The 14,464-nt window shown below is 38.4% G+C and overlaps 1 protein-coding gene across 1 annotated transcript in view; it reads left to right on the forward strand.

Annotated features, from left to right (window-relative positions):
* The window catches only part of LOC136864196 (haloacid dehalogenase-like hydrolase domain-containing 5), a 188,197-nt gene that overhangs the window by 66,085 nt on the left and 107,648 nt on the right, over positions 1-14,464 (forward strand). The window contains exon 4 of the mRNA XM_067140871.2: positions 13,207-13,418. Within this exon, the coding sequence (XP_066996972.2) occupies positions 13,207-13,418 (212 nt within the window). The remainder of the gene's footprint in view (positions 1-13,206; positions 13,419-14,464) is intronic.

Raw genomic sequence — 14,464 nt, forward strand, 5'->3', positions numbered from 1 at the left:
GTTGATTAAGGGGAGTATAAATGGTCTCTACTAGAATTTAAATCAAAGCACAGCCTTTTAGGCCTTACGGTTCTTGACACATCAATTTTTAACTGACCAATGGTTTATCAAATCCTAAAAATTAAAAATACTTCCAGTCAACCAAATTTAGTAAATCATACCAAATTATTCAGTAAATTCCAAATAATGTTTCTGCATTTAAAAAACCAGGAAATTAAATTTTTTTCCAAAATGGCCATTCATACTCCCCTTAAAAGTGCAGTGTAAAATAATATGCCTTCAATGCTGCAATTACTTCCTGATCCATTGGTTGCACTAATGCTGGGTGGGAGGAACAGTTATTCTTTCCAGGCAGGCACAGTGTAGTGTATAAACCATTGAGCAAATGTAGGACCAGTGATGCAGGTCATTTTCTTTGCCTTGTATGTGAAAGGCAGATATTCTTTTGAGTGCCCCTTGAGAGTACATGGATTTTTAGCCATAGAAATTAACGTTGGCTGCAACTTAAAATCATCAGAAGCATTACCACCAAGTAGCAAAGTTGCACAAACATTGGCTTCCTTAAATCCTACAACTGTTTTTTGTTCTTGTGAAATGTAGGTTCTAGCAGGCATGCCTTTCCTATGTAGCCCAGTTTCATCTACATTGAAAACTTACTTGGCTTCAGTTTTTTTTCCTCCTCCTAGTGTTGGAATTAAGGTGTCTGCTCCAGCACTATCAGAACTTGCAACCTCGCCAGTAATTTTGATGGTGTGAAAACTGTAGCGATGCTTGAAACTCTGAAATTGTCCTTGATTGTCATTAAATGTCTCTTCTTTCAACTCATCTTGATTAGGTTTGAAGTCTTCAAACAAACATTTAGCTTTGCACTGTATGGCTGCTAAACTAACTGGGACAGTGTGCTGATTTTGATCTTCAATCCACATTGCCAGCATTTTCTCTACGTTTTCCATTCTTAAGCTCCGTATATGTGTGACTTTATAAGCACTAATAGATGGCCATTTCATGCTTGCTTTTATTTTTTTCTGTGTTGCTTATGATTGTGCAGACAATGGTTGGTGTGAAGTGTAACGTGAATGCATTGGCTACTGTGTGCTCACGTGCTTCAAACCTACCTACAGTATACATTTTTACAGATAAACTAATAATTTTCCTGCTATTCTTTGCCTTCTCAGCTGTAGACTTAGACAGAGGATGTTTTGAAGTCATATTCCTGTAACACAAAACAAGACAACAGTGCACACGATAGTTGCGTAAAGGTGAGCGTGAAAGATGGCTTCATTTACACTAAATACCTTCTCGACCGGTAAAATTTACGTGTGCAATTGTCTCCCATACAGTAACCTTCAAATGAATCTAGTTTGGTTTCACCTTATTCAGTACCACTCAGGTTCTAAAAATCTTTAAATTATTATTATTATTATTATTATTATTATCATCATCATCATCATCATCATCATCATCATCATCATCATCATCAATTACAAATGGGTCATTTTATGGTCCATATTTCATTCTTAAGGAAATGTAATATTGTTGCCTCAAAACTAACTGGGCCTTGAATAAGTCTTGTAAGAAGCTGAAGAGAGAGTCTCCTTCCTTACATTTGCACGTTGTCCTGTGTCGCCTGCTAATCTCCTTGCCGGATGTCACCCATCAGTCATCAGAAGTACACTCAGTGCCTGCAGCAACTAATTTATTCACAAGATAACTACTATCTGCAATAAATTGTTTGGCATGTTAACTACCAGTGACAAAGAACCAGTTTGTTTAAGCTACTGACCATACTTCCCAGTCAAGTCTGTCACAAGATGCAGCCCCTCGCTTCCCACCCACTTTCACATTTTACTAGTATACTAGCTGTTAACAAACATTAGATAGGTCTGCCAGCAGGCCTTGCTTTCTCTTTCAAGTGCCAACTTGAATTGAGGCAGTTATAATATTAATAATAATTTAAAGTTCTTAAAGAATCTGAATGATATTGAATAAGGTGGAATGAAAATCATTTTCTTTGGGGGTTATTGTGTATCATTGGTGTCGGTACAGAACAGATATGAGATTTATAAACTGCAATGGTCTGCCTGCGTGTAATGACTCTGGTCTCAAAATTTATCTCAACGGATTTTTTTATTAAAGTATTTTTGCATAGACGGCGTTGAAGTGAAGCAATTGCAACTTTAAACAACAGATGGTATTATTTATAACGGCGTCATAATACCGAAACTACATTAATCGGAGCAATGTTAATGGAGGACTTGACTGTATTACTATCATTGTTTCTTAAGAAGAATGAATAGTTACTGTATTTAGTGTGACCTGAGTTACTGCTTGAGGACTGACTTGCAGCTTGGGAGAAGAACCTCAATGCAGCTATAATTTTTGTTTGTTTAATTATCCATTATCGTATTACCTCTCTTTTGTGTAAATTAGTTCACATTTTTCATTAATGTTTATCAGCTAAGGTGATTGGATTGCATGTTGAAGCCCGACATGCTTTTATTAGAAATTCTTTCTTAAAAATTTAATAAGGCAAAGGAACACTATTATCTGAGCTCCTATCAAATTCGTTTAGCATAACAGCAGAACAAAAAGTTGGCTTGTTGACTTTTATCCTTCTCTAACGGAAGTTATACTGTATCATGTTATACTGTGTGTTTAATATTATTCATGTTTCCATTCGCTTATCCACCAATTTCTCTTATCAATTATAAGAAATTTATTCACGCAGAATACTTTTGATTATTCAATAAGTTTATCAGTTCATTTTCCTGTGCAGTTAGGGTCGCGTGGCTATGAGCTTGCATTTGGGAGATGGTGGGTTTGAATCCCACTGTCAGCAGCCCTGAAGATGGTTTTCCGTGGTTTTCGATTTTTCACAACAGGCAAATGCTGGGGCTGTACCTTAATTTAGGCCGTGGCCGCTTCCTTCCCAAGTCTAGCTCCTTCCCATCTCTGTGTCGCCAAAAACCTTCAGTGTGTTAGTCTGACGTTAAAGCAAAAAATGTATTGTTCAGTTCTATAGTTTTAATAAAATTATTGTTTTAAGATAAATTTTATTGCTGTAGCCTGACTAAGTAATTAGTAGTTACATTTTTGTTATGTTTTTTGGAATAGATTGGAAGGTAAATGTGATAACAAGTAAACATGGAATATAGATGAGAAAATCTATTTATTTATTTGTTTATTTTGTTCATCATTTGGCTTGGTATTTAATATCTCTTGAGGTTACTTTGACATTCTGTGCTTCTATTAATATACTGCTCTTACAGAATTCCTTTACCCCGAGTTCACTACAAGCTGTACTCGTGGTTTCATTTGACGGTTATAGATGTTAAGAGTCTGTCTCTGGGATAAATCCAAAGGAATATTTGGGAGAGTTCTAAATTCTATAATTGAGTTTTCAACATCTAGAAAAAAATTAACCTGGTGGCATAAGTTATGAGAATTTGAACTCTACTATCAGTAGCCATGAAGATGATTTCAACTATGGTTTCCCATTTTCACACCAGGCATCTTAATTAAGGACACAATCACTTGTTTCCCACTTTCAGCCCTTCCCTACCCCATAGTTGCCAAAATACCTGTCTGATTTAGTGCAACACACCGTTAAACACCTTGCAAATGCTTAAATCTAGAAATTACGCTTCATAATATCTGATATCTTTCTTTGGCTTGAACATCACTAATCTACCATTGTTTCATATTTCAGGAATTTGACTGCATTTTATCATTCATGAATGTCTACCTTTGTCCTAGGTTGTGAAGGCCTTATGTTAACTCTTATGAAATCACTCACATATTTTACTATCTTTAATGTATCTAGCTAAGCTCATTTTAGCAGGTTGATAAAATTTTTGAATAATGTAATGCAGCATTATATTCCAAAATCTGTCAAAGACAATCAGTCAATGTTTATTTTGTCATTAATCATCGAATATGCAATAGACATTGTCGCATAAATATTGTATACAGTCCCGCACACAGGATTTTTTTTGGATGGGGGTATAAATCGAAAGCTAATTTTACTTAGTGTGTGACATTTGATATACTGTAATATAAATGACATTTGGTTATACCTTATTGTTGAATTGCAATAACACTTGTGACATTTTTGATATGCAAAGACAAAATTGTATTGCCATGTTTTTATTTATAATAGAATACTCCCACCCCATAGTTCAGGATCGCCTGACACTGTGGAGAGAGCATTCGTTTATTCCAATTCATTTAATTCGATACACGCATTACTTTCTCTTAGAATTATTTGACTATTACTACACTAAATATTATTTATTTTGTCCTAGATGTTAACGTTGTTATATAGTCTAGGATAACATGTACTGTACCTTTCCCTTCTTAAACTTATTTACACCGAACTCGATAGCTGCAGTCTCTTAAGTGCGGCCAGTATCCAGTAATCGGGAGATTGTGGGTTCGAGCCCCACTGTCGGCAGCCCTGAAGATGGTTTTCCGTGGTTTCCCATTTTCACACCAGGCAAATGCTGGGGCTGTACCTTAATTAAGGCCACGGCCGCTTCCTTCCAATTCCCACGCATTTCCTCTCCCATCGTCGCCATAAGACCTATCTGTGTCAGTGCGACGTGAAGCAAATAGCAAAAAAAAACTTATTTAGTGCTTACTTTTGTGACACAGGTCTTACAGAGATATCCTACAATTACATCATACATTATGACTGAAGTGAATGACTGCATGAAATTATTGAATGTATGATTTCATGATTGAATTGTGGTCGTGCATGAATTAATGAATAACACGGATCTCACCTGGTCATGGGTAGATGATTTTTATTTACATACCCATTATTACCCACACAGATGAAAATATATACAGTAGGACCTCCCTAATCTGAAATAATTGGGATTGAGACCAGTTTGGATTGGCAAAAATTTGGATTGCCAGGGTTAATTCGCTGCTGAATCTTTACAAGGCTAACTAGTGCAGAAAATCATAAATGAATTCCAGTACAGTATTACATTTCATTATCCAGTAATTCATACCCATTTTTATGTATTATGCAAATAACAGTTCAGTACAGTACAGTACAGTATTAAACAATATTGTGTGTTATGTGGAAGAAATTTCTTATGTGTGATTGTTTGAATCGATCGGTACTCTTACAATATGATTGATACGGCGGTAGGCAGTGCATTGGTCAAGGACACTCGACCGTAATTTTGGCTAGTTTTGTATTCAGTTTTGCGCTGAGCTGTGACTTGTCATCTATGGAAGTGCGTATCAGCGTGTCTTAAAACCTCTGCTGTGCTAAGTTTACCATGTTGTGCTGGTTTTTGTTTTGAAAATAGCAGGCAGGTGTCATTAGAAGGCAAACTTGAAGTGTTGACACACCTTGATAAAAGTGAAAGTGGAACTAAATTATCAGCCGAATTCTGTGTTGGTAAAGCAACCATTAGTGATTGGAAGAGAAGTCGTGACAAAATTGAGAAGTTTTGTCTAACATTATCTGAAAAGACAATTGCTGAATAATGTACATCTAAAGTGTCCGATTATAAAAACTTAGATGAAGCAGTGTTGGTTTGGTTTTCCCAGGAAATGGAAAGTGGTCGTTAGTCCCTGCGAGAGCTTATCCGACATAGGATGGATGCGGCGTCTTACAAGTGGTTGCAACTATCCGTTTTAGGTTGGGTACCGGAGTGAACGTGTTAAGAACTTGCCATGCTGCTTTGCATTTATTGACTGCCCCAACTATAAAATTCTCATTGGCTTCCAACTTTGCTTTAATTATGGCTTGTTTGTATTGTTTCCTTACATTCTTAACAATCAAATCTTAGTTAAGAATATGTCCTGCAGTTCACATTTGCTTGTCACACTGACAGTTCCAAACCAAAATATCAACTTCTAATATTGTGTTAGACGTAGGTTTGGTGATTGCTATCCTAGACACATCTAGTTCACTAGACTGATCTGATCCTCCTAATTCTTGTCTAACAAACCTGGCCACTCTGCATAGCTTTGCATCACACGCCATTGCAGCTAAATCACAGCTGGATATCTGCTACGTAGACATTTCAAAACCTTTCGATTCTGTAGACCATACTCTGTTGCTCCATAAACTCTCCGAACGATTTAATATACATGGCAGTCTTCTGACCCTTCTTGCTGGCTTCCTACATAACCGTTGGCAGAGAGTAGTAATATCAGGCACTTCATCCTCATGGTTACCAGTCACCTCCGGTGTCCCACAAGGCAGTACTCTTGGCCCCTTGCTGTTTTCTTTGTTTATGGACGATCTGCCGTCCGAACTCAACGAAACAGCGAATACCCTGCTCTTTGCTGACGACTGCAAGATATTTAGGGAGATCAGGAATCCAGCGGATGCAGCTCTGCTACAGTCCTCACTTAATGCCCTCTCGAACTGGTGCCGTACTTGGAAACTTATCCCCAATCCACAGAAATGCAGCCACATGACCATAACACTACGTAAATCTCCTCTACCAACATCATATTACCTACTCGACAAGCTCATCACCGTGGTTACGCAACAGCGTGACCTAGGTGTAATATTCGATACAAAATTACAATTTAATACCCATGTAGAAACATATACAACCAAGGCTATGAAATTACTAGGCATTCTCTATCGCTTCACAGAAATTTCTGACCCCATTGCTCTTCGTCACTTCTTCCTCACGAACATTCAACCTCTCTTAAACTACTACTCTCCAATTTGGACATCAGCCGCCCCCTCCAGTACTAAGCAGTTAGACAGAGCAGTGTCCTTCTTTGCTGCAATTGTAAGGAACAGAAACCCCAAGCTCAGAAATCTGTCTACGCAGCAGGTATTAATGGCAATTAATGTGTCACTGCTGCACATTAATGTGTCACTGCTGCACATCAGGTGACAGGTAGCTGACCTGAGTTTCCTCCACGGGATCTTAAATGGACACTACCGCTCGGAACATCTTGTCTCACTCTTCTCTCTCCGCGTTCCTTCCCGCTCCACCAGAACCAAAGACCTTCTCCACACTCCCCACACTCAGCACTCAATACTTCAATGATCTTTCCTAATCCGCCTCCCAACACTCTTTAACAATATTAAAAGGAGACAAGAGCTTGATATAGCATCAAATAAAAGTGTATTCGAGAGGTGTGTAATGTACCCGTAAAAATGTGTTCATATCTTTAAGGCGCTTGATATTAAATGAACGAGCATGATTCTTAACCTAGGGAGTGGCTTTATCATTGGAGCTGGTACAGAGAGAGGTATAGTTATCAATTTGAAAGATTATTTTGTTAAATTGAGTTTATTGATCATCAAAAGCAAGTTCATATCACCTTCATACAGCATCGTGGCTGGTTGGTACCTCCAAGTCCTGGGATGGTGCTGGACATCGACTGGGCAGGGACCACACCTGCTCGGATGAGGAGTTCTGGAATGTCTGGAGGTTCTGGAAGTGTCTCGACGTTCTGGAAGTCTCGACGTTCTGGAATGTCCCGACGTTCTGAAATATCTCGAAGATTGGCACACGTTCTTGAGTTCGATTCGAGACGTAATTCACACTTGAATTTCCTGCATGGCACTCCACACATTCAGGGCACTGTCTGAACAGATATGACCTTTTAATTATGGTTACTGCACTCTAGATATTAAATCAAAACGTTCTGGAATAATCACTCGAAGAACAAGTACTGGTAGAAATGCAAGTTCATAATGCAAGCTCACTGTAAGTCAGAATGTTCTAGAGGATTACTGTCACTGCAGTCCTAAATGCATAGTTCTGAAGATTTAAAACATATTGGCAATGAACTGAATAAGTAGCACTCGGAAACTGTCCTGTTGCATTAATAGGCAAAGTGAATAGCCATTAAAGAAAATAATATTTGAAAGAAAAAGTCTGACTTCATAAATTATGGATCACTCAAAATACTGGAAAGTTCTAGGCTTTCTGGAAATGCGATATGCGTATTCTGAATTGTCACAGTCTGTAAGAATCAAAACATAAGTCCCTGTGCAGCACTTGGAAAGTATTGCATATTTCACAATTAAACATAATGTTGAATGTCCCCTAAGTTTCATAGTCTTTACAAGGCGTAAATTCAATGAGGCACTTGAGAAAACAAGTCACATCGTTCACACGAAGTTTATGTTGGTAGGGCACAAGTTCATTCTACACGCTCGGAAAATTTCAATGTTCCAGAAATTGATTCAAAAATATAAGTTCGAATAAGTACGAAACGTAAGTTCAATGCGGTACACAACACTCGTGAAAATTCAAAGTCCTTTCAATCGTCGTCGAATAAGTAAGTCCCTATGTGGCACTTAAAAAAAAACAAAGTTCCAATGTGTAGAAATAACAAAGTTCCAATGTGCCAAAATATTAAAGTCCCAACACGACACTCGAAGAAAATAAAGTTCCAACGTGTCGAAATATTAAAGTCCCAAAACGACACTCGAAGAAAATAAAGTTTCGATGACAATGTTCCAGTATGTCACCTTAAGAAAATAATAAAGTCTTATCGTGACACTTGGCGAAAATAACTAAGTTCCAATGAGACGCTTCAAAAAATAACAGAGTTCTTATATGGCACTTTAAGAAAATATCAATGTCCAATCACGACACACGAAAAAAAACAAAGTTCCAATGTGGCAATATGACAAAGTTCCAATACGATGCTCGCAAAAAATAAAGTCCCATTCAGGCACTTCAAGAATATGATAAAGTCCTGATACAACACTTAGAGAAAATACCGAACTTGGATTTCGCAGACTGTCGACTAGAAGTTCGACACACACAATACTTCTCTTGTCACCCGTGTCACAGAGACGATGGAGTGACAGACGCTGAATTCGTAGGTCGGGTGGTCCTCCTTTTATACACGTTTGCATGGAAGTGTCTAGAACTCGGGTACTATCTACCCTTATAACTTCTATAATACTCGGTGGATTTTCTTGAAATCTTAACAGATGATGTCCATTGTAAGGGCTTTTAAGATGGCAGTGTCAAAAATAGCGATAAATTAGCTCAAAATGTACTTTTGAGGACGAGCTGGATCATTACCATATATGGTAGCGGATAGCTGGCTTACGGCGGCCACGTCACTCGCTGGGTACGTCACTGCGTTCGGTGGGCTGCCTACCTTCCATCTCGCGCGAAGTTCAACAAACATACTTCGGACTTCTGTCGTAGCGGTGTTCCCGGTACAGTAAATAGTATCTTAAAGATAAGTTGATGTGAAGGGATTATACCGCCATGTTGACCCACGACGACTTGGCTATGAACGTGGACATTCTCATGGTTTTCGATTTGGACAGTTATTAGTAGGATGTGTACCTGATCTTGTTATATTTTGTTATGTTTGTTATATTTTATTATGAAAGTTTACGTTTGTTAAATAGTCTGTTGACAGTGCAAGTGAAATTTGCTCAGTGTAGCTGTATCTTGTGCTTCGTTAATAAATAAATACTTGTTTGTCTCTGTACCTTGGGACCTGTAGAGATGGATTATGCATTCTTATGCCCAACATTTAATTTGCATTGAATGGTTTCTGAATACACCTGCTGATCTGCATTTCATATTCAGCTTCTTCTAATCGATTCCCTGGTTCTGATACCCAGTGACAGCTGTACTGGAATTGCATCTAACTTTTCTTTTAACTTCATGTTATCAATTTTACTGATTTCACAACTTAGAACATCCTTACCTAGCTTATTCAAATGTTGTCCATGTATGCATAACCCTATCTAATCTACACCTGTTGAGAAGCAATACTGTCTTGCCGGCGTTGCACCTCCAAGTATTCGCCGAGAAGTCGCTGCTGATCAAGAACGACTGAAGGTTGAGAATATTGAAGCTCACCCACTGTTTGATCATCAACAATCTCAGTCTAGGCTGAAATCCAGGAAAAGTTTCCTTCAGACATCAAAGCCCTTGAAAGGACCACCAGATAAGGCAGGACTTTCCTTGTCAAAATATTAGCAGCGAGACAGGATGAAGCCGCATGAACATCTTCCGGCTGGCTACAATGAAGACTGGAGTGTTTGGAGGTCCCTTAACCAATTAAGGACTGGTGTCGGCAGGGCTAAGTCCTCACTAATGTTATGGGGCTTCACATCAGGGGTGACAGCAGTGAAGAAGAAATGAATACCTGCCGGCAAAAATGTTGTAACCCTCAAAATGCAACTTTGTCCATTGATACAATGTTTCTGCACCCGCACGACCCGTGGCGAATTTTAAACAAAAGAAAAAAGGCGCTTAACGTTCAGGTTTGCCAACATAACATCCTACATGCCTCACTCTGACCGCATACATTATTTATGCACGGAAACCCAGCATTCTAGAAAAGTGAAGGTTACAACGTTTTTGCCGGCAGGTATTCAAATAGTGAATGATTTGTACCAATGCCCTCTCTGCCCATTTCCATGCTCAAAGCAAGATTTAATGCTTGCTGATGACAATGCCCTAGGTGTGGCTCTGTTTTGGAAAAACACCATCTAGATGTACCTACAGTAAATTTGGTCAGTTTCCTTTGTTTGTTAATTTTTCTAATTTTTGTTTTAATTATTATTTTATTTTAACTGTATATATTAAGTATGCTTCTGACACAAGTAAATAAATAAATCTCACAAATTAACATTGTGAAAATTATTACATACCTTCGCAATCCCTACATTCATGTTTTCTACATTTACATTTAAACAGGATCCATTAGATCATACCTGTGGGGAAAGTTCACAGCTATGAAATTTGTGCGGGTGAGCAAAGATAGTTTCTTTCAGACAGCTGATCATATTTTACCCTCATTTCTTGATATATCATTGGAGCCGCCAATGATCACCACAGAATCCATTGAAGATAATGGTTGTTAGTCCACTCACAACTGCAGAAAATGATGATGCAGGTTTCTTGTTGATGTGACTGCCATGTCACCACTTTTTTCGCCTCGATGTTTGCTGCTACTCCGTGTCTGTGACTGTCTAAATAAATTGTCACCCTACCTATTTTCGTCTTTAGTTTTGTTGCCTAGACACACTTTCTTGCACTGGTATGTTTTCATCCATTACTTGTTCAAGTTCCCCCAAAGAGTTCCTTAGCAGTGCACGCACTCACAATCGTAGACCTAAAATTTGGCCTAGCTGGTCCAGTATCACATTTCACAAACTGAGTCTACTTTTCATGTATTTCGCCCTGATTTATACTTGGACGTTTATTTTCTTTGACAAGTCTTCTCATGTCCTCCTTCAATAACCTGATTATTTTGTCTTGAGACGCTGATTCAAGCTTGAGTTCCTGATAATCACAATCATGCAAGAGGAACACAAAATAGTCCTTCGCTGCATTTTAACGTCTGAATACAACAATTTGACAGTTATTTTGGACTTTTTGACTATGGCACTACTAGAACAACTACCATCAGACGCCATTGTAATAGCTCCAGAGCTCTCAAAACAGAGCAAACTGGCTGAGTTGGCCGTGCGGTTAGGGGTGTGTGGTTGTGAGCTTGCATCCGGGAGATAGTGGGTTCGAATCCCACTGTCGGCAGCCCTGAAGATGGTTTTCCATGGTTTTCCATTTTTACACCAGGCAAATGCTGGGGTTATACCTTAATTAAGGCCACGGCCACTTCCATCCAACTCCTAGGCCTTTCCTATCCCATAGTCGCCATAAGACCTATCTGTGTCGGTGTGACGTAAAGCCACTAGCAAAAAACAAAACAAAGAAACAAAGAGCAAGTTGCGTGCACAGTTTGGATCGTATAGCGGTGAGCTTATGGTGGATTCAAATCCCTCTGTTGGCAGCCTTGAAGTTGGTTTTCCATGGTTTCCCATTTCCACACCTGACAAATGCTGGAGCTGTACCCTGATTAAGATCATGTTTGCTATCTTCCCAATCCTAGCCCTTTCCCATCTTTGTGGTGCCGAAAACGTTCTTCGTGTTAGTGCAATGTTAAACCACACACAAAAAAAAAAAAAAAAAAAAAAAAAAAAGTGAAAGAACTCTCAAACTTTGCTAACATATTTATTTTCAATTTTTTCTCTCCCTTAATATTTGGTTGCCTGTCTCTCATTATGGTCAGACAGCCTTTGGACCTAAACACTGGAATACTGCTGATGTTTGTTGCATTACTCCTGTAGCAAAGATGAACTACTGTATGGAAGAGAGGGTGGAAGGTCTTACTTATGTATTTTACATGAGCATGACGTAAATTATTCAACAGTTTCGTATGTAAATGTCAAAAATATTCTACAAATTTGTATTTCAGTTTAACCCAATGAGCGTGTGCAGCATTATGGTGCACCCACTGGTCTATTATGATCACAGTGTGTACGACACAGTGGTATGCTGTGAGATTTGAAACACCCATGACATGGATTTCATAATAGTTACTGTATTTGCTTTATTGAAAGATAGCAGGAAGAGGCAGTTTTCGGTTGCACCTAAAGCTGTTATTATTAACAAATACATCGCAGTTGGAAAATATCTCAGTAGCACAACAACAGTACCTCAAGCAATTCCATGGAAAGAAAATATTACAAGAAATACTACTAGTTCAACATTCTAAATCCAGCATCATATACAAATTAAATAATAATAACGTTATTGGCTAAACGTCCCACTAACTACTTTTACGGTTTTCAGAGACGCCGAAGTGCCGGAATTTAGCCCTGCAGGACATATTCAAATTCACATCATGGAAAAATCATCTTCAGGGCTACCAACAGTGGGGTTTAACCCACTATCTCACGAATGCAAGCTGATAGCTACGTGACCCAAACTGCACAGCCACACACATGAAAATCCATTCAGTTAACTCTCCATGATTGTCACTAGAACATAGTTGTCTGTACTTTGTAAATACTGTAATGGTAAAGTGGGTAATTTTTTAAACTATTAGTACACGGATATGTGATCTGAAAAAGTTATTCCTTGTTCATTCAGTGCCTTTCATTTAACTTTTACTCTTTTCCTTTTATCTTGTTTGTATCTTTATCCTGATTTGCGACCCTCATTTGCCTAGAGCTGTGAGGAAATGAGAGGATTTCTTCTCTTTTTGGGATTGGTAATTATCATGTATCATCTATCACTATTGCTGACTTAATGCTAAGTAAATATAATATAAAACATACAACTCTGTTGAAGGAAACATGTTATTTATGCAAAATAAGGTACATTTAATGGTGCTCTTGGGAATGAAACCTATTGCTTGACTTTTTTTGTTTCTCAATAGCCATGCACATTTGGACAGTACTTTCCCCCGGTGGAGGCAGTTGTGCTCTTTGGAGAGCCTGTGAGGTGGGAAACATCATTGCAGCTTTTGGTGGATATTCTAATGACAGATGGGTTGCCGCTCAAATGCCCATCCAACATCAGCTATCCCCATATTCCTGTTCTTGCTTGCAACATGGATTTGCAGTGGATGTCAGAAGCATGCATGCCCAGGTATGGATTGTTTCTTGTCAGTGTTTACATATTTTTATTGGTGTTTCTATGAGTGACAGATAAAGTGCAAGTGTCCCCATTCATATCTAAATGAGAGTCTACTCCCACGCTTGTAATTTCTGAATACCTCAACAAAAATTTGGAATTACACTCTAAATGTGTTCTGGCTTGCCCCATAATGCATTGAATTTGCAGTTGTATTTTACATTAGCATGACCTAAAATATTCAACAGTTACTTATGTAAATGGCATCAACTATTTTACAAATGTTTATTTTGGTTTAATGGGAACGATGTTACAGATCATGACACATGAACATTATGATATTCATTCTACTAAGTTAGAACTAAACTCTCTAGAACTTTTCAATGTAGGTACTAGGATGCAGCTTTAGAATTGTTATTAACACTCAAACTGCGTTGGGTGGTCATTTATGATACCGCTATACTAACTTGCTTTTATAATAGGAAGTAGTTTTGTATGTTATTGTTGGTAGTCGCTGTACCTTCCCGCATTTGTGTTATTTAACTGTTGCCATGCTAGCAAGGTTCTGCTCAGTTTAGTTTGTTTGTAACAGTGTGATAATCGTGAGTGGTGGCACATTCAACCCCACGACACATTTTATGTCGCAAATGTTGTCATGCGTGTTCGTTCATTGTAATTACGTTTGTGAGTGACTGAAGTAGTCTGTGGGTAGGTTATGTGATACCGTGTCAGAGAAGCTCGTGTTTCTGTTTTGGACCCTGAGTTTTCGGAAATTATTGAAAATGAATTGGGTTAATATTGTCCTCGACGGGGATGCTGATAATAGTGAGCAAAGTGATTGTGATGACGACAGTCCTGATTTTAATTCTATACATGATTCTACGTCTGAGAAAGAGTTTGACTCAAATGAGGAGATTACACCAAATTCACAAGAAACTCTGCTGTCACTCTGTAGTGAGTCATCATCTGTATCTGGTAGAAACAGGTATAAATGGCCTGCTGTAGAACCATGTCGTAATGCAAGATCACCTGCACCTAATGTTAAAATTAAAGTACACTAG

The sequence above is a fragment of the Anabrus simplex genome, chromosome 2, assembly GCF_040414725.1.
Source record: "Anabrus simplex isolate iqAnaSimp1 chromosome 2, ASM4041472v1, whole genome shotgun sequence".
Classification (NCBI taxonomy): domain Eukaryota; kingdom Metazoa; phylum Arthropoda; class Insecta; order Orthoptera; family Tettigoniidae; genus Anabrus; species Anabrus simplex.